The 25,363-nt window shown below is 47.5% G+C and overlaps 1 protein-coding gene across 1 annotated transcript in view; it reads right to left on the reverse strand.

Moving 5' to 3' along the window:
• HK3 (hexokinase 3) overlaps positions 1 to 25,363 on the reverse strand; it is an 88,068-nt gene that overhangs the window by 53,579 nt on the left and 9,126 nt on the right. Inside the window, 16 exon segments of the mRNA XM_066612943.1 lie at positions 5,674 to 5,795; positions 6,622 to 6,855; positions 7,607 to 7,759; positions 7,879 to 8,062; positions 8,404 to 8,503; positions 9,365 to 9,460; positions 10,461 to 10,580; positions 10,802 to 10,950; positions 11,710 to 12,008; positions 13,121 to 13,348; positions 17,293 to 17,448; positions 20,073 to 20,256; positions 20,850 to 20,949; positions 21,382 to 21,480; positions 22,041 to 22,160; positions 25,086 to 25,234. Of these exon segments, the coding sequence (XP_066469040.1) occupies positions 5,674 to 5,795; positions 6,622 to 6,855; positions 7,607 to 7,759; positions 7,879 to 8,062; positions 8,404 to 8,503; positions 9,365 to 9,460; positions 10,461 to 10,580; positions 10,802 to 10,950; positions 11,710 to 12,008; positions 13,121 to 13,348; positions 17,293 to 17,448; positions 20,073 to 20,256; positions 20,850 to 20,949; positions 21,382 to 21,480; positions 22,041 to 22,160; positions 25,086 to 25,234 (2,493 nt within the window).

Below are 25,363 nucleotides of genomic sequence, written 5' to 3' on the forward strand. Positions count from 1 at the left end.
AGCGCTTGAGGAATCTCTTCCAGGCCCGGCCGACGCAAACGCATCCAACAGATGGGAACATTTCAAGAATACCGTTTACAACACCGCCTTGTCCATATTCGGCAAGAAGACCAACAAGGCGGCAGACTGGTTTGAAGCCCACTCTGAGGAGTTGACACCAGTCATTGAGGAAAAGAGGAGAGCTCAAGCAGCATACAAGGCCTGTCCCAGTGAGCGCAACCTGCAGGTCCTCCGAACTGCTCGCAGCAAAGTCCAACAGACTGCCAGGAGATGTGCTAACGACTACTGGCTCCAGCTCTGTTCCGAGATACAGATAGCAGCTGACACGGGCAACATCAAGGGGATGTATGTTGGTATCAAGCAGGCCCTAGGTCCAACACAGAAGAAAATTGCCCCTCTGAAGTCTGCCACAGGCGAGGTCATCCAGGATCGGGCGCAGCAGATGGAACGCTGGGTGCAGCACTACTCTGAGCTATATTCCAGAGAAAATGTAGTCACCGAAGAAGCACTGAACAACATTGAGTGCCTGCCTGTGCTGGAAGAGCTTGACAGTGAACCAACCCTAGAAGAACTTCACGTGGCCCTGGACTCCCTTGCCTTTGGCAAGGCACCTGGAAAAGACAGCATCCCTGCTGAAGTCCTAAAATGCTGCAAAGAGATCATCGTCACTGAGCTGCATGAAATCCTCTGTCTCTGCTGGAGAGAAGGTGGAGTACCTCAAGACATGAGGGATGCAAACATCATCACGCTGTACAAGAACAAAGGTGACAGGGGTGACTGCAACAACTACCGCGGCATCTCTCTCCTTAGCGTTGTAGGAAAGCTGTTTGCCCGAGTTGTACTAAAGAGGCTCCAGGTACTTGCAGAGAGCGTCTATCCAGAATCGCAGTGTGGATTCCGAGCCAACAGGTCCACCACTGATATGGTATTCTCCCTTAGACAACTGCAGGAGAAATGCAGGGAACAACGACAGCCACTCTTTATAGCCTTCATAGATCTCACAAAGGCTTTCGACCTGGTCAGCAGAGACGGCCTCTTCAAGATTCTCCCCAAGATTGGATGTCCACCCAGGCTCCTCAGCATCATCAGATCTTTCCACAAAGACATGAAGGGCACTGTTGTCTTCGATGGCTCCACATCAGACCCTTTTGACATCCGAAGCGGAGTGAAGCAGGGCTGTGTTCTTGCACCAACCTTGTTTGGGATTTTCTTCGCTGTCCTGCTGAAGCAGGCCTTTGGAACTGCAACAGAAGGCATCTATCTCCGGACCAGATCAGACGGAAAGCTCTTCAACCTCTCCAGACTGAGAGCAAAATCCAAAGTCCAGCTGAAATGTCTGCGTGACTTCCTCTTTGCCGACGATGCAGCTGTCACTACCCACTCTGCCAAAGATCTCCAGCAGCTCATGGATCGTTTTAGCAAGGCCTGCCAAGATTTTGGACTGACAATCAGCCTGAAGAAAACACAGGTCATGGTTCAGGATGTGGACTCACCTCCCTGCATTACAATTTCTGAGCATGAACTGGAGGTTGTCCATGACTTTGTGTACCTTGGCTCAACGATCTCCGACACTCTTTCTCTCGATACCGAGCTAAACAAGCGCATCGGTAAAGCAGCTACCACGTTTTCCAGACTCACAAAGAGAGTCTGGTCCAACAAGAAGCTGACGGAACATACCAAGATCCAGGTCTACAGAGCTTGCGTCCTGAGTACACTTCTGTACTGCAGCGAGTCATGGACTCTTCGCTCACAACAGGAGAGGAAACTGAGCGCTTTCCACATGCGCTGCCTCCGACGCATCCTCGGCATCACCTGGCAGGACAAAGTTCCAAACAACACAGTCCTGGAACGTGCTGGAATCCCTAGCATGTATTCACTGCTGAAACAGAGACGCCTGCGTTGGCTTGGTCATGTCGTGAGAATGGATGATGGCCGGATCCCAAAGGATCTCCTCTATGGAGAACTCATGCAAGGAAAGCGCCCTACAGGTAGACCACAGCTGCGATACAAGGACATCTGCAAGAGGGATCTGAAGGCCTTAGGGATGGACCTCAACAAGTGGGAAACCCTGGCCTCTGAGCGGCCCGCTTGGAGGCAGGCTGTGCAGCATGGCCTTTCCCAGTTTGAAGAGACACTTTGCCAACAGTCTGAGGCTAAGAGGCAAAGAAGGAAGGCCCATAGCCAGGGAGACAGACCAGGGACAGACTGCACTTGCTCCCGGTGTGGAAGGGATTGTCACTCCCGGATTGGCCTTTTCAGCCACACTAGACGCTGTGCCAGAACCACCTTTCAGAGCGCGATACCATAGTCTTTCGAGACTGAAGGTTGCCAATACACATTGGAATCTGGAAGAACTGGCGAGGAGGTAGATGTGGTGTCAGCAGTGGCCCCTTTAAGGGTAAGGCCTGGGCATCCAGCAGAGTGTGCTGCACAGCTACAGCCACTGGAAGGCAATAGGGCCCTCAGGGATATAAAGAGCACCTGAGGCAGAAAGGGTTTGTGGGTTTTGAAGGAGTGCAGGTTGGAGGTAGGAGAGGAGACTGACTTGGCTTATTGAATTTGGAATCTGTGGATTGTGACTGGACTCTGGCTTTGGACTTGGACACCCTGACAGATTTGACTCACCGACCTGGAACCTGACCTTGGACTGTAACTTGGCTTATTGGCTCTGGACTCTGATTTGGCAACTCTGATTGGACTGGTTTACTTGGCATCTGTGAATTGGAATTGGACTCTGACTTTTGCTTGCGGCACTGGTGAGTTTCACTAGGGAAACTAATCAGCCTTAAGTGGGCACAAGGCCCAGTGGATTGGGATTTGGCAGAACAGAAGATGCCACCTTGTCAAAACTTACAGGTTGCGTTAGGGTGAATGGAGAGACAACTTGGTATTAACTTTGTTTAAAACTGGAATACTGTTATTGCTTTGTGACGAAAGAAGATTCGTCCTTCTGAAAATGTGGCTCATCCATTTGATTTGGTGTAATAAGATTCAGGACTGAGTTGTAAAGTGCCTTTCAGTTCATGTTTTGTCAGGTGTTTTGGATATTTTTCTTCTTGATAAGATCAACTTCTTTAAAAGCTGAAAAACAAAAACAGCCACAATCCCAAGCATATGTGAAAAACATCTCTATGTGGTGGTCTCTACTCTTGGCATCTTATTTTAAGCTGGAGCCCAGGCAAGCACCATGCCAGCATGAGAATACAGGTGTGGTAGCTCTGAACTGCATTTAGTGCCAGGAGTGTGGGGCACACTGCACGAGCACATTCATTTTGCACACCCTGCATCACTTTTTAATCAGGCCTGAGCCGGTATGAAATGCCAGCAAACCCTTGCGCTCCTGCAGAAAGCTAGGCTTAGCCAGATGGGCGCAGCTCGGAACCAGCACTCTCCAACTAAGTGGCATCGATCTTCCTCTCACAATTAACACAAGCAGATTTTAATTAGCTCAGAGACAGTATGTTCCATTCATTAGGCACCCAAGTTAATAAGACCTTCCTCCTCCTTCCGAGGAGTTTTGGTGATGGAGAGATGGCAAGCTTGAACCCCCCTGAGGGTTGCTATGGTGAGGAGGAAACATGTTGGTTTGCTGAAGTGACCTCAGTCACATGATGCTGTTCAAGTCCAGCCAAGTCACAGCAACGGGTTGAGTTCCAGGGAATTTCAGAATTGCCCACTGCCACAGGCAGGCACAACAACCTTGTGTGAGGAGCTGCTGAAATCCAAAAGAGGGCTGGAGAGTGGTGTTCCTAGCTCAGCTTCTATGAGGGTCTCAGCCCTTCCCAGGGCCAGCCCATTCATGAGACTGACTGGGGCAGCAGCCTCACGTAAATTAGTCCCCACCTCCTTCTCCTCCTCACATTTCCTGAATGGAAAAAGGGGGGGGGGATAAAACGAAAGACTAAGTGGAGAGGAGACATGCTTCCTCTTCACCTCCATCCCTCATCCTTTTCCAATCGGAGTGGAAGGAACAAAACCTGGCACATCACCAGGTAAAGCGATCACCATTTGGCATGCTGCCTCAGGCATCACAGCCAGTCCAGGCATTTCCATTCTTCTTTGCTGTTTCCTTTCAACATCCCTGTAGAAGAATGGTCTTGTGACTTGCAGCTCAATCCTATCAAAATCCCCTCAATTGATGTATTCCTGGCACTGCACCACACCCTACATCTTGGAGGTCTCCTCCAGGTAAGGGAACATTTGTTCCACTGGGTTTATTTGGACCTGCTGCTCTGCTGGGTTTATTTGGATCTGCATCAGCACTGGTGCAAACCTAAGTGGACCTGGGAAGGTGGACTGACACCAGGAAGGTGTATTGAGGCCAGGAAGAAGGACCGGATATTGGTGGCGCTGCCACCGCCAATACCACCTCCTTCTTGGTCTTGATCCGTCCTTTTTCCTGCACTGTTCTCTGCTCTGTTCCTCCTCCTCCCACCCTGTTCTGCCAAACCTAGCCTCCTCCCCTCCATTTGTGCTGACTTACCAGTGGTGGGAGTCATGGATAGACTGCATTTGCCCAGCCCATGTGCCTCACCTCTTGCAGTGGCTCAATTGCACAAAACAGTTTGTCATTTTTGCACTAATGTAATGTAACATTAGTCCCAGCAGCACAAGACTCCTCCCCCCCCCCCTCACAGGACTGAACTTTGGTAACTTTGCTATATGTCCACTTCCTTTCTATGTGCTTCCTTTCTATGTTCCCCTCGGACCACTTCACATGTTACACTTTCAGATGTATACCTAGGATAATTTAAGCATACCCATGAAAAGCAAAAGTGCAAATATATGACAAATAGGTTTGCAAACATCTGTCACACAGTAACAGATTCTTTGGGGAGCTGGGCTTGGCGACAGCTCAGATGAATGCACGCTTGGTGGTGAGCCTGGGCTGACCACTACATTATGTGTGGAACTGTTCACAGGAGTTCCTTGGCTCTGGCGGCTAACCGAGTCACGTTTTAAAATGGATCCCAGAAATAACTCTCATGCACAGGTGTAACACTGCAAAGGAACTGAGCTGATTGGTTTATAAAAACTGTAGGAATATGAGGCCAGCAACTTGGCATGAATGCTGTGATTTGGCCCTCCTGGCTGCACAGCCTACCAAACACAACAGTGATATCCAGCGTAGACCCGATACAGACAAGAAGGTGAAGAGAAGAGGGGTCCACCCTCTCCTCTCCTGCATATGTCCTGCTTCCCTAAGGCTTGACAGGCCCTGGTTCTTCCTTCCACGCTGTTTTTATAGCTGACAGCAAGTCCTCTGTAGTGATTGATGCTTGCTAGTTATATAATGGACATCATAAGGCTGCAGGGACTTCCTAGGAAAAATGAATCAGTCAAATGCAATAGCCCACATGGGACATCCTCCGGAATATGCCCTCATGTCTCTAGGTCTGCATCAATTTCTGGCAAGTCAAAGATGCTGAAGTCCTAGTTCTTCAATATATGTATGTGTTTGGGATTGGGGGTTACTTCTTAGAGAAAAATGTTACAGATGCCTATGTAACCACTGTGTAGGAGTACATTTCCAGGCTAATCTATTACCAAAGTCTCTATTAGATGACATAGGTCAAATCATGACAAGATGAACTTATCCACAGAAGCCTTATTCCTGATCCTATCAAGCTCATTCCTCCAGGAATCAAGGTGTTTTCTTTTTCTAAGCTGGGCGGGGAGTGGCTACAGCAGCAACTAGTGCAGCCCCCTTCCCTGAGCCATCCTCTGACAGCAAGAATTTGACTTGACATTTTGGAGCTAGCAATGCCACTGTTTCGTGAAGCTCTTTTGAAAACCTGGGGACAGAAAGGAAGAATGGCTGTGAGCAACAGGAGTCAACATTCAGTCCAGCATCACAACTTCCCTGCTAGCAAAACAGCCCCTAGCAACAACCCTCCTGAAAGAGCAGGTGCTCGCTATTCCCTTCCAACAAACGTTCCCCTCAGTGATCTAGGCCAGTACAGTAAGACCCAGAACTCCTCAGAGGAGCAGGAATTACTCAACCTCTTAGCAGTAGCCACCTTTACCACCCATGGTATTTCCTCAGGTCTGCTCAGAACTGCTCCAGAAGTACCTCTCTGGCCCATGTACCATAGGGCAGCAGTTCCCAAAGTATAAGTTGTGACCCACAAGTGGGTCCCAACTTGATTTCTGGTGGGTCACAGGCCCGCTGATACTGCGACCTAAAATGGTGAATGACCCGGAAGTCGCTTCTGGAACACATGCACACCCCCCTCCCCACATCATTGGTTGTGTTGCCTCACATTTTGCAAACTGTGTGTCACAATGCACCAGAGCAACAGACACTTTGGAAAATGCAGCATGATATGGCCAATGACGTTGGGCCCATGCACGCGTGCATCCCGAAAGCGACTTCCGGCTTATCTGCCATTTTAGGATGCAGCCTCTTGGCCTCGGCTGGCCCTGGATCCACCATGGATGACGCAGTGGGTAGCCAAGGTAAGGCGATTTGGAACCTCTGCCATAAGACAATGATTGCCCTCTCTGCCCATCCAGGTTATATCTCCCAGCAAGCAAGCACGTTTTCCACTCCCCTCCGGGCAAGGGCTTGGACTGAAGCCTTGCTTTGCCCCACCATCGGATGCCACAAAAACAACTCACTTAGGGTGCACCTTGTACAGTGTCCCATCCACACCAACGGTCATCTCCAGCTTCTCCAGTTGCCGATTATCTCGTATCTTCTCCACAACAGCAGCTATTCCAGCTCCACACAACTTAGCAGCACGTGAAGACACTGTATGGCACACCTCCTTCACCACCCTGGCATCTTCAGCAGTTACGGTCAAATTGCATTCTTCCAGCAGAGCACGCACCCGCTCCTCACCCTGACGGTCCCTGTCAGGGCATTAGAATACGTTATGGTGCCTTGGACCTTAACAGTAAGTGGAAGTACACAGATCTACTGTGGCATCTGTGGCATCTACTGTGCACTATTCACAAGGGCTGTCTTCCTATCAGACACATTTATCCTGAAGGCACCCAGGCTCCACAAGATGGGGCTTTGGGATTGCATGCAACCAATGACAGAGATTTCACATTCCAAGGAAGAATGTTCACATTCTTTATCAAAAACGAAAAAAAATCCAAACCTAGTGCCAAGTAAGCCAAAATTCTGTATCACCAAACTCAAATTTGTTGTTTAAAATAAATTGAACCTGTGCAAACTTGCCTATTTTCCATAAACTCGCTAAACCTACATACATGCAGAATGTGGAATCAGGGAGAAGGTTGATGTGAAGCATCATGAGGCTAGACACTGCTGGCACCCTGGGTAAAGGCCCTGCACCGGGCATCCCGCGGCATTCTCTCTCTGATAGTGCTTTGGGCACTCCCACTGCCACCAGTACACAGGACTCAGGGGTTGGCCTGACCAGTGGGCCCCAGATGGGTATGGGCCCTCAAACAGTACCTTGGCTGATCCCTAACACTACCCAAGCCAGTAGGCAAGGGATGGACAGGTAGCCAGAAACAACACATAGGCACTGAACCCCCAAACAGTGATGGCTCTAAAACCCCATTATTCTCAGGAACCCAATTGCTGTACAAGAACCCAGATTCTACATGGTATGGAAAGATAAACACTTACTCCGCGTCTGATAAGAATTTGGTGGGAAATATGCCTTTGGTTTGAAGCACAAGTGAATCGTGACCCTGGAACAGAACCTTGCGAGCTATTAGCTCCAGCAAAATATATCGCACAATCTCACCCAAGTACATGCCACTGATGAGCTTCTCATACCTGCGGAGGGGGTTTAAGATGGGAATTAGTTCCACACAGGAAGACCTTGGAAGTAGGGCCCTGGCCTAGAACCAGCCACAACCACAGACCCCACCCCAATAACCAATTCTCAGACTCACCTCTGCTGGCCAGCATTAAGAGATTCTGCATCCACTCGCACATCAAAGGGCGTCATGAAGTTTTCAAGGCAGCCACTGTCCCCAAATGCACCCCATTCCATATTGATGCACATTTGCCCTTCATTGCCCTCCACAGCATCCACATTCTTCATTTCTTCCATGTAGCAAGTGTTGGAACCAGTTCCTGCGACAAAAGGGGTGGAACTGAATTGTTGATGAAACTGGGGTTATATTCCTCCCCACTCTGAACAAGGAAGCTGCTGGGGCTCAGGCTGGCAGAAGAGTTTTCAGCGCTGTTAGACGTTAACTCTAAATGTCACGTTGCAGAGGAAGGCCCTGTCAGGGAGCAGTGCCCTGGAGCAGCCTAGCTTCTGGCCAGAAATGCCCAAAGGAAGCCAGAGACTGAAAGTAAAGTGGAGGAGGACATCTGTCCTTGGGAAGATATCCCCTGGTCTACAACCTATAGAGGGCATTACACCTATAATTTCCCTGCCCACCAAAGGCTGCCCATAACCCCCACCTTACCGACAATGAGACCAATCTCACACTTGGGGTCCACATAGGCACATGACATCATGGTTCCAACAGTGTCATTTACTATGGCAACTATATCTATATTAGCATGCTGGGAAGAGAGAGGGAGGAAGAGAGAGACAAAGAGAGCAGCAAGATGTGTTACCAGGCAACACAATTCCCTATCACCACAGTAACCAGCACAGACCCATAGGCCCTGTCACATGGGAAACAGGGCCCCTCCCCCTCTCCTCTGTATATCTCTGGGACCGACAGTCTGGAGGGAGTTCTCAAGTTCTGTCCCTGATATTCAGCTGGTTTTGGTCAAAGGACACAATGACTGATGCACAGCTTTTCGCCCTCTCACTGGGATGTGTCCCCCTTCCTCTTCTTCTTCCAGAGAAATCTGGGAGGTGGGGATAATTTGGGATTAAGCAAACCCTGCCAAGAATATAAAGCATAAAAATGTGTGAACTGAAATGGCATCATTTTCCCAAGCCTGCTTGTCATAAAAGTTCTTTCATCTTAGTAACATCTTCCATTCGGTGTGCTACCTTTTCTGTTCTTTAATCCACATCCAAAACACACCTAACCTTTGCTGGGTACAACCCCAACTCTCCAGGTCTAACCAGAAATATTGGTCTAAACATTTTCAACCTGACATTCAAGTAGCCCACCACACCCACACAACTGAACTTGTCAATAGCACTAATTGAGACCAAAACTGTGAGGGTGCAGCTACATTTTACATCACCTCTGTTCAACTCCTCCTAAAGCTACATCTCCCTTGGAAAAGCAACGGTCAGGATTCTGATGAATGCTCATGCATGTAATGTTTGGATTAGGCCAACACAGGCTAGGCTGTTGGCTTTCATGGTGGCACAATCAAGTCAGAACAATTTGGGCCAAATCCACCCCTTTGCCCAAACTATCCAGCTCCTGACAAAGCCCCTGCCCCAGGCACCATACATACCCCTCGACGCTGTAGTGCCTCCCGCAGCAACTGCACAGCATCCTCCCCCACACAGCCTGTGGCACTGAACCCTTTGGTCCAGGCTAGCAAAATGCCCTGTGAGATCAAGAGAAACAGGAAATTATGCAACTTGCATTTGTGCCTCTGGGTCAGGAGAACTGCTTTCTCTGAGCTGCTTGCACCTAGCCCCTATATCCTGTTTGATGAGACCCCGTCAAGCTCTACTCCAGCTCCACTGCAATGGAGAGAGAACTGCAGAAGACCTGCAGTCAATTTCTGTGAGGAGGTATGGCTATACTCAGCTATGCACCCTTCTAGCTTCTGGGTTTTCATCAGGCACTAATCATAACATCAGAATTTTACAGGATCAGGTCAAAGGTACATCTAGCCCTGCTTCCTGTTTCACACAGTGGTCCACCATTTGCTTTTGCAAAGTTCACAAGTAGGTGATGAAGGCATATCTGTCTCCCACCACTACTGCCTTGTAGTTATTCAGAGGCACAATTGATAAACCTATGTTCTATGAATTTGTCTTACTCCCCTTTTACAGCTAGCCAAGCAAGGAGCTATCACCACATCCTGAGGTAGTGAATTTCATACATTTTTATATGCTTTCAAGTACTGACTCATTGCACACCCAATTTCAAGCTTATCTTGATAACTATAAGGACTAGAAACTTGCCACTACCAAATTTGTCATCTGTGTGCATGTATGTGCTTACAAAGAACAGCCAAATAAAGAGCCCTGAGTATAGGATGGACACTGGAACTGTTGGGGGAGGTGTGTTAGTGGGCTTTTTGTCAAACATGACATCCTCAACAGGCAGAGAACTAGTAGGCAGAAATAAAAGTGGCAGGATTTCACAATTTACAGGTCATATGGATATTCTAGGCAATTCCCTGGGCTTTCATTTCAAATCCTTGACAAATGATGGAAAAGGCTATGCTATTTCCTCCATCACATTTAAAGAGTTTGCTCTTTCCGTCTTGGAGACACAAACCAATTCAGGCTTATTCTTCTTCCCCAACCCCCACAAAAAGACACTCCGGGCACCACTGTCCAACCACTAACATCAAATCCATTGATGTTCCATACCTTGTCCAGGCCCATTTGATGGCAGGGAAAGGAGAAAGTGAAGCCCAGTGGCAGAACGATCCCCAGCATTTTATGCTTTGTCTCAAAATCCACAATGCAGGTAACGATGTGATCAAAGAGCTGCAGGAATGAAAGCAGTTTGCATGAGTACTTTGTGAGACAGAACAAACTGGAGAAGAGGTTATTCCATTAGCAAAAGGCTTGGCCCAACACAAGCAAGATTGTCCACCCCTACAGGCACCAGTGCTTGCTTTGAAAGGGGTAGATATGACCACAAGACAAGCCAGACTGTAGGAGAAGCTCATTCAACTCCATCATATTATGCACTCTCCTGCACCTACCTCAATGGCAGAACTTTGGGCTATATCTGGTGGAACGGTATAAATCTCATTGATGATGTGCACACCACCCTCTTTTGAGTCTTTCAGCTCTATCATTAGCACTCGGAAATTGGTTCCACCCAGGTCCAGTGCCAGAAACTTCCCTCTCTCTACAAAAAGGACAAATTGAAGAGTCTGGGTGAAGATGGCTGTTCCTCACAATACAATACTGACAATAAGCCACCTCAAAGTCTCTTACGTTGGCCTTTTCTGCTGGGGTCAACATCCTGCTAATCAGTACTGGTTGCATTTTAGCAGGGAAAGCATTTTATGTATCCCCTAGCACAGTGTTTCTCAAACTGTAGGTCAGAACCCACTAGGTGGGTCGCGAGACAATTTCAGGTGGGTCCCCATTCATTTCAATATTTTATTTTGAATATATTAGACTTGATACTACCATGAAATGTGACTGCATTTGGGGAAATGTTATAGACCTGTACTTTTAACAAACTACTATGTATATTCTTTTAACAATGATAGTAAAGAAAACTTACTGCTGGATAAGTATGGGTAGGATTGCAGCCTAGGATAGCTAAAAATTTTCCTGCTTGATGATGTCACTTCCAGTCATGACATCACTTCCGGCGGGTTCCGACAGATTCTCATTCTGTCCCGGTGAGTCCCGGTGCTAAATGTGTGAGAACCACTGCCCTAGTGGGATTCAGATATGTTTGTGTAGCTTGAGCTGTGCCCTTGGTAGAACAGCAGCCCCTGATCAAATAAAGACCTAAGCTAGTCAGATGAGACCAGGGCAGCCAGGAAGGTTTTCTGACTCAGAACAGTTTCCCTGAGACCATATTTAAGCAGCTCTAAGCTCTTTTCTCCCTAGACACTAGGCCAGTCCCCAGCACCCTGTTCCCTGCCCTCACCAGAGCCATCTGGCAAATGGCGGACATAAGTAGGCAACATGCGAACAGTGGCTGTGCGGTCCAGTGACAGACCCTTCAACATCTCCAATCTCATCAGGTTCTGCACTCTTTCAAGTTCCGTCATAGTGAGTCGGAAAGGTGCCAGGATTTGAGCCACCTGCTGACGCTGGTTTTTCTGCCTTATTGCTGCAGCTGTCGCCATGATAACCCCTAAGGCACAGTTACCATGTGATGGGACAAAGGTGACGGTATACTCAGGAACCAGTGATTTCAACGTTTCATGCAGTATATCACGGTACCTGGAAGAAGAAACATCAGGGAGATTGTAGGAGGGTGAAGGAAACCAATGGCCAAGAGCTTTCCTAGGCCTATGACCTTCCCTACGACTGTACTGGTTCTGAGAAGACTCAAGAAATTTCTTGGCTGAATGATTCCTGAGCTGGTGTACAGTGTTCCAAAGAATAAAACAACTGAATACAACTACAAATGCTCTCACTTGGAAGGTACCAGTGACTTACGGAATTGGCCAGAGTTGGATGATACCAAAGTAAATTAATTCAGTTATCTGATTGATATATGTGATTGCTGTCCTAGATGGGATCATGTAGAAGGAGAAAGGACTAGATAGGCCTACTCACTGCGTTAATAGTAAAAGAAAGAATAGCTCTGTTAGGTTAACAGTCTCTTAGGCTGAGGGAGATTATCTGAATACATAAACCACTGGGAAAAACTACTGGGTACAGGACAAAGTTGGCCAATTATCATGCACATCGTGCATGATCATGCAGAAAAACTGGCTTCTACAAGAAAGGCACAGCACAATCCTAACCAGCGCTGATGCACTGGGGCCAGTACAGCCATGCTGCATCCTGTGCTGGATGTGAGCAGGCTGGAGGTCTCCTAGAGGTATGGGGACATTTGTTCTCTTGACCCAGAGAAAGCTCCTGCCTGCACTACAGAACTGCAAAATGCCCAGCACAAGTCTGAGTTAAGCAATGTCACAATTTCAGGCATGGGGAGGGGATAGGATATGGTGTGTGATGATGCCATTGTCCTGCCCCCTTCCGGGATCCAGTCCACCCATTCCCCCATCCCTCTCTGCCTTCTCCTGCCCTCCCCTCACCCATGCTCTTACATGCTCCAGTGTACATTCCCCCTTGCACTGGTGCAGGCAGGATGGCACAGGCCTTCCCACCAGCACCCCATCTTCTGCACTGTTCCAACATGTTCCACGGCTTGTGTGTGACAGCACACGCCGGTGCAGTGGTTGCTGCACCAGTGCGGGGAAAAAATAGGATTGTGCCGAAAAGTGAAGGATAATGGAATTCTTGGCCTGGTGATCCAAGGGTAGTGGGACGGCCTTGTGGTGCTGATTTAAATAAAAGTCCCAACAAACAACAAAATTCCTTACTGTTTATGGTTATTGTACAGGACTCCATCCACAGCCACATTGACCTTTATCTTTGGCCGGTTTTGAGCAACTCGAGTAAGAATAGCAGCTAGTCCAGCAGCACAAAGGCTGGCAGAGCGGACAAATACAGCTTGACATAGTTTCTGCATGTAGAAACAATCTTGGTTGCTTGCCACCATCCCCAGACGTAACAGAAAGTTCTTGGCTTTGGATAGGCCCATCTTCTCACTGCAGTTAAAAAACACATGCGTTAATGCGGGAGAGACATGGAATCCTAGGAACCTAAAATGCATGCCACAGAGGACCCCTATCTTCATCCTCTGGGATGGCTCCAACTTCCCAAACCCTCACTCATGAGTTCATGTGAAGCCTACTACACTGCAGCCTACCCAGAAGTCCATATATTTTGTGGATCTGAAGGAAAATACCCATCAGCAGTAGTAGAATCCAGTACATCAAAAATACAAAAATACGTAAGCCCTTCTCTAGCCTTTTGTGTACAAGAGTGGAGAGTTTAGCAGATCAGCTGTGCAGCACATGTAAGAATACTGTACTTGTTAATTTTAAACAGGCAGTGAGTTACCTTTTGCAGTGTTTTGGGATGCCTGGAAATGGAGCGAAACGCCAGTGCAGGGCAAAGGAGGCAAAGGTGTGTGTGACTTTCTGTCCCCCCACGCCATACTCGTTGAGACAAATCCGCAGATTAAAAAAATCCATGGATAAATAGGCTGTACCTGTATTAGAACATCTCCTGCCATTGTGGCCCTCTGCAGATATAACAAGGCCCCCTCAAGTGGTGGTTTGCATCAGGAAACTGTGCTGGGAATACTCACTCGCCGCCTGACTTCCTTCTCACTCTGATACAAATTCTACCCCCCTTCCCTTAGTAAGGGCTTAATGTCATATCCATACTGCTGCTGATAATGATAAATGCTAACCAGGTTTCCCATTTAACAAAGATTTGAAACCAGGGCTTAGAGAAGGTTTGCAAATTCTGCTTAACATCACCCATGGTTGGTGTCAGTTAAGATATAATACTAAACCACGGCTAAGGCTGACAAGCAAAGGGAGAGTAAATACTGAAAGAGAAGGAGGAAGGAGTGCATATTCCCAAAGCTGACTCCCAGTTTATAGACCAGGTGGCAGGGAGCCAGTACTGTTCACTCGCCTAGTGCTGTGGGATCTTTGTCTAATATTCTTCACAGGGTCATTTCAAAAAGTAGACATTCCAAATATAAAAGTAAATGCTTAACTTCTGAAGCACCAAAAGCTACCTTTGCTAAAATAATTTGGCATTATCTGTCAATTTTGCTACTTTGTAGATTGCACCATTTCTCAGGTACCCGGTACATTTTAAAGAAAATAACCAAATGTAGATCTTTGGGAGACTAAGAGCCCAATCCTATCCAACTTTCCAATAAGGGAACAAATGTTCCCATACCTTGAGAAGGCCTCTATGACTGCCTCCCCACCACAGGATGCAGTGCACACTCCACTGGCATGGCTGCACCAGTACTGGAAAATTGGATAGGATTTGGCCCTAAGGGCGCAATCCAAACTACACCCTATGCTTGCCCAAGTCCCCTGGGCCAGCCTGGGAGGGTTGCAAACATGCCATAAAGCACGTTTGCACCTCCTCGGGAGAAGCCAGGCCGGCGCTCCAAGAAGCACTGGCCTGAGGAGGCTGATGGAAGCCTCCGTGCCAACTTTCCCCCAGCTCCTTGTGTCAGCTCAGATGAGCCGATGCAAGGACGAAATGTAGGCGTGGGGGGGGGCGGGGAGGAGGACGGAGGAAGGGAGGCGTTCCTGCGCAGGGGAGGACGGGCGATGGGCGGCCCTGGGGGCAGACAGAAGGAGAACAGGAGGCGGGGCTGGGATTCGGTAGTTATGCCGGATCCCAACCCCTGTTCCCGGGGAGAACGAAGCAGCTTCAAGCCACTCCGCTCTCCTCAGATTTGTTTCCCCTTACCTCTGGCTTTGTCCCCTTACCTCTGATTTGTTTCAGGTAAGTTTCCCCTTACCTCTGGCTGAGCTGCCTCTGGCCACAATACTGTGCTGGATACAGCGCAAGCCTCCTGGCTTGCCTGTTCCAGAGCAAGTTACAATTACCTTAAATGTTTATCTTTAATCCAAGTGAAAATTGTTTTTCATGCTTTACCTCTGTTATTTTAAAGCAATTTTTAAAGCTACCAATCAGCTATAAAGAGAGAGTTTTAATTATGATTATTGCTACAGAGGATTGTTCATCTAGTATACTACAGTATCAAATATTTTTAGCTTTCCTCTTTACCCCAATGTGTCACTCTAGTAGCAAAAGGTACATACACACATCCTGAAAATGTTACATATACAATAACACCTCTCATTGTATAGGTATAGAGGCAGGGCAGGCCCCACCATGCTGCCAACTGAAACAGTTGCCTCAGGTAGCAGTTTGCTGGGGTGTGCCCATCTCTGTCCACCTACTTGTCTCTGTGCTCATAAGAACATAAAAACAGCCCCACTGGATCAGGCCATAGGCCCATCTAGTCCAGCTTCCTGTATCTCACAGCGGCCCACCAAATGCCCCAGGGAGCACACCAGATAACAAGAGACCTCATCCTGGTGCCCTCACTTGCAGCTGGCATTCTGATACATAGCCCATTTCTAAAATCAGGAGGTTGCACATACACATCATGGCTTGTAATCCGTAATGGATTTTTCCTCCAGAAACTTGTCCAATCCCCTTTTAAAGGCATCCAGGCCAGATGCCATCACCACATCCTGTGGCAAGGAGTTCCACAGACCAACCACACAGACCTACTCCTTCCACTCTGTGGATGGGGAAAAGAAAGCAGGGACAGAGAAGAAGAGGAATGTAGAGGGGAAGAGAGTGCTGAGCTAGAACACTGGGTGTGGGGGAGAAGAGGCTGGCACATCATCAGGTAAGAGGGGCATGCCACCTCAGGAGGTCTTGGGCCAGTCCTGTTAGAGAGAGGGGTGTGTGTGTGTGTGTGTGTGAGAGAGAGAGAGAGAGAGAGAGAGAGAGAAGAGAAGGTCACATTCTGCAGAGGAAGTAGTGTGCTCAAGTGTGTAAAAGAGGCATGTGAAAAGATGGAAGCAAAGATGAACAGAAAATAATCAGAACTTGGAGACAGCACAGAAGTGAGATGGAACAGAACATCCAAAGATGAAATCAAATGAGAGATTATCTGAAAAAGAGAGTCATGGGAAAGAAAGTTCATGCCACGTTCTTCCATGCCACGTTCTTCCACGTTCTTCCATGCCACGTTCATATTGGCACGGAAGAAAAAAGTACTAAAAGATGCTGCAGGAAGGAAACACACAAGTGTGATATTGCATCTCAACCTATTTTCTTCTTCTCCTTTGTCATCACTTTGCTGCTTTTTCCCACTTGATAGGAGCATACTTTTAGGAATGAGTCCAAAATAGTTATTCACTCCTACCTAGCCATCTTATTCTGACATATATCGCCATGTGTCTATGTAATCTACAGTATATTCAAAAGCTTAAATAAACTCATTAATTCATCTACTTTAATATCTCTTCATGGGTTGGAGGTCCAATGAATGTGGAGGACTCATCTCTCCTAACCATCTTGACTAGGGGTAGTCTAACAAGATACATGACACCCCAATCCAACCTAAATCCTCACATGCAGCATCCCACATGGGATTTTTGACTGCTGGAGGTAAGGGGATATTTGGCCCCTCGTTCCAAGATAACCCCAGCAGCTGCAATGGGTCAACTCAGACCTGTGCCAATAATATCACTGGCAGATGTCTGCACTGATCCATGCAGACAGATCAAGCTGAGAAAGGGGGGTTAGGGTTTGGCATGCACTACTGCTGCCAAACCAACCCGCCTCCTGGACCCGATCCACCCAATCTCCTCCCCATTCTGCCCTTCCCAGTGCCGCCCAACCCCCTCCCTGTCCTCCCATCCAATGCCAGGCTTACCTGATTTGGCAGGCCTCCGTCTCTCTGCAAGAGGAAGGCTCCAGCCTACTCACTGGTGCACTGGCTCCTGCACTGCTGCAAAGAATTTTATAGAGCATTTCCAGGAGCCTGCATTGGCAGGAAACATGCCTCCTTGCAATAGGATTGGGCCATGAGCCTCACCTGCAATGGCTGAGAATGTAAGGACTAACGGGTATCTCAGGATTGACTCACTCTATGATCTCCGCAATATCTTGTAACTCAAGGTTCCCTCTGGTCAGCAGGGTAGGAGTCAGAACACCATTGAGGAGCTCACCCTTCTCCGCCAGATGAGCCAGAAAAACTCGGACAGTGTCACATATATACAGGCTACTAATCAACTTCTCAAACCTGTCAGCAGTGAGAAAGAAGAACATCAGCCAAGAAAAGGAAAAAACTGGAGTAAGAACAGTGAACACCCTGAGTGGCTGGCAGGTTACTGTATGATCCATTCTGTACCCACTAAGGAGGAAGTATGGCTGCCTTTTAAGTACTTGCTGCTAGGAAAGACAAAAGAGAATGCAGGTCAAGTCAGACCCTCACCACACAATGACAAATCAGAGGGGGAAAGCACCTGCTTTGCACAGAGCTTCCTGCTGTTTGCATAAGATCTAGCTGTACCTTCCTGGTTCCAGATCCTGTTTCCAGGCCTGTCCTCCATATAAAAGCAGAATCAGAAATTCTGAAAAGAGAAACTTAAGGAAAAGCATAGCAAATGCAAAGACTGCATTTTTTTTTTCTAAAAGTCTCAAACGTAGGCCCAGAACCGGCGAAGCCCTTGGGGGCAACTAATGATTTACTTGACCATTTATGTTCAAAGCCAATTCATGTTGGTTTTTGCAATGCTAACATGTATTCACACATGCTGGGGAACCAGGAGCCAGTCACAGCTCTGCAGCACATGTCCATAATGTGTCCCCAAGCATTTGGACATGGACATCTCTCCGGAGCACGGTAAGGGGTTTAGCACTGCAAACATCTGTGCACACGCAGCCTATGTGCTTGCCGTGTACAGTGCAAATTGATCCTCAGGACTGGCACTCTACCCGTGTTCCCAGCCAAAAAGGGGAAGCTTCTTTCCCGGTAAAAAGTCCTTTTCTCCTTGATTCCAAATCTCTATCCTCTTCTCCATCCCTACAATGCTCCCCTCTATTCTTTGCTTCCTCCTCCTCACAGCATTGCTTGCCAAAAATCTTGAATTTTGTCACAATATCCAAATATTCTCTTGAGAATGGGTTGTGTGCACCAAAGTAGACAGATGCTAACTAAACAATTACAAATGCAGTTTTGAAGTTCCTTTATATAGAAACTTCATTTGGGATCACTATGTATAACCCTCAAGGATCAGCGCTGCAGCAATGCAGTGAGATTCTTTCTTTTCCTCTTTCACTCTCTGACTCCAAGATGACATAGAGAAATGTGGTTCTTTTTTATTTCTTTTTGATTGGAATAAAGGCAGCAATCTCTTTAGAGTTTTACCTTCTATTATAAATATTACAAACGGAGCTATTGTTACCCTTGCAGTCATGGTGCAGCTGAAATCTCCACCCAATCAATAGCCCAATCCTGAGCTGCCCAGCGTGCGCGGCTGCAGCGGTGTCAAAAATGGCTGCTGCTGCATCCAGCGCACCTCAGGCATTCGCTGCCACCTCCTTGAGAGAAGGGCACTTTTGTACCCTTCCCCCAGGTAAAGCAAGTAGGCCTGCAATGGGGCTACTCGATTCCACGACAACCCGAAGGTCGGCATAGAAGGAAGAGCCTCCGTGTCAGGTGGCCAGCCCAACACGGAGGCTCAGGATCTGGTGGAGCAAAGCTCCATTCCCGCCTGCCTCCCGCCCTGCTCCCTCCCCCGACATGCCTCCTCCCTGCCCTCTCCCCACCCTCCCTCCACCTCCCCCCACCCCGGAATGCCTCCTCCCCACCTTCCCCCATGCCCTTCCTACCTCTCTGCTACCTGGTGGTCCACACGACCGCCAAGCAGCAGAGGTTTGGTGCTCCACCGATGCTAGCCCAGTGCCGGCCAGCGCTGGGCTAGCACTGGTGCTAGGGCCTGCAAATGTGCAACAGTGCGCGCTGACGGTGAACCGCCACGCACTCTTTAGGACTGGGCCCCAAGTCGGGTATTTATACCTTTACAACAGCAAGTTGGATACAACTACTAATCCCTAATTTAGGTAAAAACTTCTCTATTTGTACTTCATACCTTATAAGGAAAAAAATTAATCCCTTCCTGTAATGTCACTAATTTTACGGAATTCCTCCTGGCCAATTTTCTTTTTGTAAGACAAAGAAAATATTGAACAGTTTGTGGTGCTTTGAATAACTAGACTTGAATACAGCTGAACTGGTCAAGGCAATGGTCTCTATATCGTGCTGCACGGCCTCCGTGTATCCAGCGTAGCTTCGGAGCAGGTTAGAGGTTTCCCTTGGGAAAGGGGATATTTTCCCCCTACCCCAAGGAATGCCCCAGCCTGCCCAATGGGGCTACTTGGATCTGCACCAGCTATTTAAGCTGGCACAAGTCTGAACTGCCACATGTAGGCAGGCTCAGGAGGGAGGACAGGATACAGCAGTGGCCTGCTTTGTCGATGCTGCCCCCCTCCCAGGCCTGATGTGTGTCCCCGTTCTGCCCTTCCCTTTCCAGAAACGCCACCTCCCTGCCTCCATTCCACCCTTCCCCTGCCACCAGGTGCGACTCTTACCTCCACTGGCGGCATCTTCAGGATGCTGCATCAGTGGCATGGTGCAGGCCTCCCAGCCGGCACTACCTATTCATATGATGCCACAAATGTGCTTTATGGCATGTCTGTGACACCCAGCATCAGCACCGCAATTGCTGCACCAGCGTTTCAGCAAGATACAATTACACCGTGAGAGTGGTAACTTAACCATACAACTTAATTTCTTCCCATCCAAGACACAAGTTCAGTTCTAAGGCAAAAAACATCCCTTCCACTTCCTTCAAAATGACCCACCTTTGTGCCCCTGGATCCATCGACTGCTTGTCCATTAAAAGGTCAAACTCTGTCAATAGGTCATCCAGCTCGCCAGCTCTCCCAAAAGCTCCCCATTCTGTGTTCACACACATACGCCCCTCTTTTTCCTCTATGCCTGTTATCGCCTGTACTTGTTCCATGTAGCAGGAGTTAGTTCCAGCATCTGCCACGAGAGGAAGACAGGAGTCAGGGAAAGAACCCCAAAACCGGGGGGGGGGGAACTATTGTAAAGATTACACAGGCCAACACACATTTTGCTTCCTTAAATGTTACATCAATTCCTGGGTATATTTGGGGTGCTGATTCCAAAAATGGTATCCGTTTTGCCCTATCACAGCTAGTTTTGAAGACACGGCACAGCCTCTTTAGTGAATGGTTCAAGCTAAAGAGGCTGTGCCATGTCTCCAAAACTAGCCGTGATAGGGCAAAACGGATGCCATTTTTGGAATCACCCCAAATTCATATCAAACCACCATAAAGTTTGGGAAAAACTTTTCTGACCCTCAATTTTGTAAGCCTGTGTTATTAATTGAAGTGTTCCCAACTCTCTTAAAAAATCTGCCCTACTGTATAAGCAGCAAAGTCCATCTATGACAATATCTGGCAATGGTTAGTACCTGCCACTATACTAAAACACAAAATCTTACAGGTATGCATGTCTGGAAGCATTCATTCTGAATAGCAAAGAGATTGGTTTTTAGTTTTGTGGCAACAGTACAGCTAGCATGAACCCAGCCCGCACACATTAGTGCTTACCTATCATTAGCCCAAGTTCACATGTCTCATCTTCAGAACAGGCACTCAGCATAGTTCCCACAGTGTCATTCACCACAGCAGTGACCACAATCTGGTAGTTCTGCAGCAGGTAAAGAGAGAGAACAATCAAACCAATCCAGTCTCTCTCACAAATGCACAAACTTTAGCCCAGGAGTGTCAAACATGTTTCACACAGAGGGTCAAGTAGCATTCATCCTGCTTGCTGAGGGCCGGAAGTGATGTCATTAGGCAGGAAGTGATGTCATTTAACAGATCTTAACAAAAAATAAGCACTTCTCACTTAGGAACTGATTAGCTACAAATAACAGAAGAGAAAGTACACAAATCTAGATCATATTTCAAGATATGGGAGGGCCCAATTTTCATTTGAACTGCCCTTCCAGCAGTAACACCTCAGCAATGCTCAGCAGCTGAGAGCCTGAGGGCCGGATAAAAAGCTTCCATGGGCCACACCTCACCACAGGGCCTTATGTCTGACACCCCTACTTTAGCCACTGCTAGTGTGACTTACCTTGCAGCGCTTGTTAATAGCTGTCTGTAGCTGTTCTGCCACATCTCTCCCCTCCATACCTGACCACCAGAAATTTTTCGCTGTGTTTAACAGAAAACACTACATGAAATGAAAGCAAGACAGAAATGTTGTTGAGGACACAAGCACTTCCAGTTGGTCCCAATGAAACTCAGCCCTGCTTCCTTACAAGCACCTCTTTCTAGGGCTGAACATATGGGAGTCTCCACACAGCCAAATTCCCTGCTCCAACTTTGCAGGAGAGGGAGAAGCCATAACTAGAGTACACAGAGAACCTTTTCTCAAATTAATTTTTTCACTTTGCAGTTCTTGTAGGTAAAGCTACATATGTATGGAGCTAGTTCTCACCAACCCCACTGCAGCTCCCTCATAAACACAATTACGTTGTGTCTTCACAGACGGTTAGCTCTGCTGCAATTAGGGATCCGGACTGTCCACATAAGGACATAAGACCCCTCCTGGATCAGGCCAAGGCTCATCTAGTCCAGCTTCTTCTGTCTCACAGAGGCCCTCCAGACACCTCAGGAAGTAAACAAGACAACAAGATACCTACTTCCTGTTGCCACTCCCTTGCATCCTCCTAAGAAACACACACCTTCAATCCCCTTTTCACTCTGCTGCTGGACTAATGACATATTCACCTTGTTCAGCGAGACATGTTTGCAAGCGAAGGGAAAACAGAAGCCCAGGGGAAGGTTTTTCTCTCTGGTGCCAACTTCAAGCAGAAATGCTTCCAGGCACTCTGCAAGGAATTCAAAAAGCTGGAAAAGCAAACATGACATATCAACTGTGACAGACCATCCTCATCTCCTCCTCCACGGCATTCTGCTCACCACTGAGTTTGTTGCCAATGTTCTCACAGGGTATAACTTACCCTCTCCCATTCTAGAACCAACAATTTCACCAGCAGTGAGAGCCCATGGAATAATCGAGCATGGTTTCCGCAACATCATCATTAATTTCTAAATTCAAACCCATCGCATATAAAATAGCACACAGATTCCAAACCAGAAGCAAGATAATAGCAAGTTACACTCAACTTAAACAAGGGCCAAACTAGACAGAAACCAGACAGAAGATCTGTGATAGGCTCCTCCACACCTTAAGAACTGGATCAGGCCATAGGCCCATCTGGTCCAACTTCCTGAATCTCACAGCGGCCCACCTTTTTCTAGTTGCTAGTAACTGGCAGGGAAGAGGGCCCATGAGAGGGGGGTAAAGTGTACCGTGGCCCAGGGTCAAAAAGGGGGCCCAGGAACTAAAGGAGGGGGTCCAGAACTTTCCTGGGATCTTACATTTTCTAGTCTCACTTGGACTCACTGCTTGGGTGGGATGCTAGGGCACATGACAGCAGCTGCTGCTGCAAGCCATATGCACCAGGATGAGGAATGCATACAATACATATCACTCCTTGTTAAACCTTAGAGTGAACTGGCCTGCCACAGTAGCTCTTTGGTTTGTGGATCTGCTTACCATGAAGGAGTGTATAGGAGCTCAAGGACACAGCTGTAGGACTATAGCAGCTGCAGTTTCCTTTCTAATGTGAGCCTAAGTACGATGATGAAGATTTTCTGCAATGATTTTCTATAAAGATTTTAGAGAGACTTAGGAGTGTGTTTGGTTTTCCATATTACTGTATCTAGCTGCCAACTCTGTGCAGGCTGGTAGACCTGGGCTCCCTATTGGGAAGCCAAGTAGACCTGGGCTCTGAAGATTTTCCAACTGTTGCCACCATTCCTCTGCCCTTTTTCACCCCTCCTTGCCCTCATCCATCCTCCTCCTCCCATGCTCTGTTTTACTCCACCGCTCCCCCTTTCAGAAGGGGCCCATAAGAAACTTTGTACTCCCCCCAATAAAATTTATCTTGGAGGCCCTGCAGGGGATCATCTTGGGTAAAGATGCTGCAGAAACGGTCTCCTGTGCCATTTTCCTGACCTGTGGTTTTCCCCAGAAAAAGGTACAGCATGCAGCAAGTCAGGAAGTTAACATATTCCCCTGTACTCTTTTAGCACTGAAAATCTCCTCCATAGCAGCAGCTTGCCCTCTGAAGTACCAGTTTGGCAGTAAAGTACCGCTTGGGGAGAGGGGTGATCAACATGAAAGCAATACAAGAGAACAGTGTTAAGCCATTTCTGCCCAAAGTTGCATATAAGCAACAGGGACCAAATGTGTACAGTTGTGGCCCAGGAAAAAATGGTTAACTTCCTCCAGGCACTACACTTTCAGGTCCAGTTAGGGCCACCACAACAAATTTTTACAGATAAAAAACTGCTGCCAATCCATATATTATAAGAACATAAGAACAGCCCCACTGGATCAGGCCATAGGCCCATCTAGTCCAGCTTCCTGCATCTCACAGCGGCCCACCAAATGCCCCAGGGAGCACACCAGACAACAAGAGATCTGTATCCTGGTGCCCTCCCTTGCATCTGACATAGCCCATTTCTAAAATCAGGAGGTTGCACATACACATCATGGCTTGTAACCCGTAACGGATTTTTCCTCCAGAAACTTGTCCAATTCCCTTTTAAAGGCATCTAGGCCAGATGCTGTCACCACAACCTGTGGCAAGGAGTTCCACAGACCAACCACACGCTGAGTAAAGAAATATTTTCTTTTGTCTGTCCTAACTCTCCCAACACTCAATTTTAGTGGATGTCCCCTGGTTCTGGTGTTATGTAAGGATGCAGAGAGTTACTGCATCTTTCCCATGCATAATTTTGTATGTCTCAATCATGTCTCCCCTCAGGCGTCTCTTTTCTAGGCTGAAGAGGCCCAAACGCCGTAGCCTTTCCTCATAAGGAAGGTGCCCCAGCCCAGTAAACATCTTAGTCGCTCTCTTTTGCACCTTTTCCATTTCCACTACATCCACTATTATGTCTCAAAGTTGTCAGAATCTCACAATCGTACTGAACATGGTCACAGTATGGGGTTAAACAAATCGCTATTTCTCCACAAGTATTCCACCGGAGAACTTAAAACTTTACCAAAGTTCGTTTGAGACATGTGGGACTCTACACACAAAATTTCATTAAAATCTGTGATGGTCGCATGGGGAGCCCTAGACCACGTGACATGGAATGACCCAGAAGCTAAATAAGTTGGAGTAAAAAGAAAGAAAAAACATTTGGAAGTCAATACAAGAACTTTTAACTAGAATCATAAAGTTGGAAGTGGCATGGAGGTCATCTAGCCCAACCCCTTGCTCAGGGATACCACTGAAAAGAGCCAAAAGCCACAGTTTGGCAATACCTTTAATAGGACCAATCAATATGAAACAGCATCATCAGCTGCTGCCTTTCAAGTTCTTCAGAACTCTTTATCAGGCCGGAGGGCAAAGCGAAAAAACAGGAGCGCATTGCAGCAGAGCCCCAAAGAACTGTTTATAAGACGACTGTACTGAAATCTTGGGCTCTGCCTCCATGTCCAGCTTTTTCACCGCTGTCCCTTTTCTTTTTCTTTTCCATCCATCCTGATGAACCATTTGGAAATCTGGAAAGCCTGCTGCACAGCGCAGTGGGCCATTGTGGTTGGTTTTCATAAAGATATTACCAGGCAGTGGCTTTTACATGTTTGTTGAATGGACATATCTAGCTACATTTTAGTGTGTACTTAAGAGAAAAAAGAGCCAGGAGAGATCAGAAGAGTAATACAATCATAGCAAGCTGAAAGCAAAGAAACTGTACCTTGTCCACAGTGCTCTTCATAATGTTTTCAGTTATTGGAAAGGTCTTTGACCTCGTCTGCCCCGGCTGACTGTCTTCGTCTGTCATCTGCAACAGCAAGACTTTCACATACGTTTGGGTCATCTCCAGAGCCAGAAAATTCCCTCTCTCTGGTGAAGAGATCAGAACAACAATCCTAAGAGCTAGTGACCAAGATTGCCTAGGCCTCACGCACCCCTAGGGTTCCCACATAGCCTACAGGTATCTTTAAATTGCTGGACGGTATATCCAGGACTTTG

This window comes from Tiliqua scincoides, chromosome 2 (genome assembly GCF_035046505.1).
Source record: "Tiliqua scincoides isolate rTilSci1 chromosome 2, rTilSci1.hap2, whole genome shotgun sequence".
Lineage (NCBI taxonomy): Eukaryota > Metazoa > Chordata > Lepidosauria > Squamata > Scincidae > Tiliqua > Tiliqua scincoides.